Source organism: Cynoglossus semilaevis, unplaced genomic scaffold, assembly GCF_000523025.1.
Source record: "Cynoglossus semilaevis isolate Cse_v1.0 unplaced genomic scaffold, Cse_v1.0 scaffold2194, whole genome shotgun sequence".
Lineage (NCBI taxonomy): Eukaryota > Metazoa > Chordata > Actinopteri > Pleuronectiformes > Cynoglossidae > Cynoglossus > Cynoglossus semilaevis.
In genome coordinates, this window is record NW_007585185.1 from 15,850 (window position 1) to 17,301 (window position 1,452).

At 50.3% G+C, this 1,452-nt stretch overlaps 1 protein-coding gene across 1 annotated transcript in view; it reads left to right on the forward strand.

Moving 5' to 3' along the window:
* rflna (refilin A) overlaps positions 1–1,452 on the forward strand; it is a 6,770-nt gene continuing 5,318 nt past the window's right edge. The window contains exon 1 of the mRNA XM_008337700.3: positions 1–730. Coding sequence (XP_008335922.1) covers positions 512–730 — 219 coding nt within the window. The 5' untranslated portion in view covers positions 1–511. The remainder of the gene's footprint in view (positions 731–1,452) is intronic.

Here is a 1,452-nt window from a genome sequence, read left to right on the forward strand (position 1 = left end):
TGCCGTCGTCGTTCACATAAATATATATTCGATTTTATATTAGTATTAAAGATTAAATACCGTTTGGGCGCGACGACAACCCTCCACCCCCTGGGGGGGGCGCCACACTGCTGCCACACCTTTGCCAACCGTAGAAAAAAAACTCTAGCGCCGCCACTGCGCGTGCGCAGACACTGACAGTCCCTCTCACTTTCTCACAGTCCGAGTCCGAGTCAGAGCGGAGCGAACGCCGCCGCTTTAACCGTCGTCGTTTTGGACCGTATTTTTGTCTCTTTTTCGGGGTTTTTTTTGTTTTTTTTTTCGTTAAAATTCCACCCGGTCGTGACGTCAAACTGTTTTCTGGATTACTTTTTTTTTTTTTCTTCTCAAAATGGTGGAAACACCGTAGTCGAGGCTTCCCGCCGCTCGTCGTCGTCGTCCTCCTTCCAGAACCTTCCACCGGAAGTTTCGGCGGGAGAAGCGGGGGGAGAGCGACTCGTCCGCCGGCTCTGCCTCTTCCCCCCCGCCCGCAATGGTGGGGCACCTCCACCTCCAGACGATGGACGATAGTCTGAAAGGAAAGAACCGGGAAGGGCTGCTCGACAGCCCCGACTCCGGGCTGGCCCCGAGTCCCGGCCCGCCGTTCTGCTCCCCGTCCCCGGGTCTGACCGAGTCCCGCTCCGGCAGCTGCCCGACACCGGTGGAGAGTCAGCCCGGCTGTTACCGGCGGGAGAACCGGGAGGGAAAACTGGTGAGAACGTCATTATTTACAGTCATAATAATAACAATAATAATTATTATTATTTTTAATTAATATTAATGAAAAATAAAACAGTGTTATTACCGATAGAACGCTCTCCCTCTCTCTCTCTCTCATACACTTTCTCTGTCTCTCTATCTTTTTTTTGTTGACGTTGAACCTGCTCCACTCACAGGCGCCCCCTACAGGCCGGTCCATTAATGGCAGACAGAAAAGAAATCAATTTTTTTTTTTTTTTTTTTTTAAAAATTGATTTTCAGTCAGAGTGCTCCTTTATTACGTACTTTACGGCTTCCGTTCAGTTCAGTTCAGTTCACAACGCAGACATAAACGATGCGATTGTCCCAAAACCGCAAAGCATTATGGGAACACGTGGGGCCAGCAAATTTTCCAAGCATATTTGTGGCCACCCGGGGGGGCCACTGAGTGGAGACAATGGGGTTCTTGTGTTGACTTAAAGGTCAGGGAGCGTTGGGGACAGTGGACAATACTGGGTGTTTGGTGATAGCGGAGGATTTTCCCACAATGCTTTGTGCTTTGTTAGTAACTTGCTAGCAAATGTCATCTCACTGACGTACCGGCTCTGTGTACTCCTGGGTACTCCTGTGTACTCCCGTGTACTCCGGTGTACTCCTGTGTACTCCTGTGTACCCCTGTGTACCCTTGTGTACTCCTGTGTACTCCTGTGTACCCCTGTGTACCCCTGTGTACTC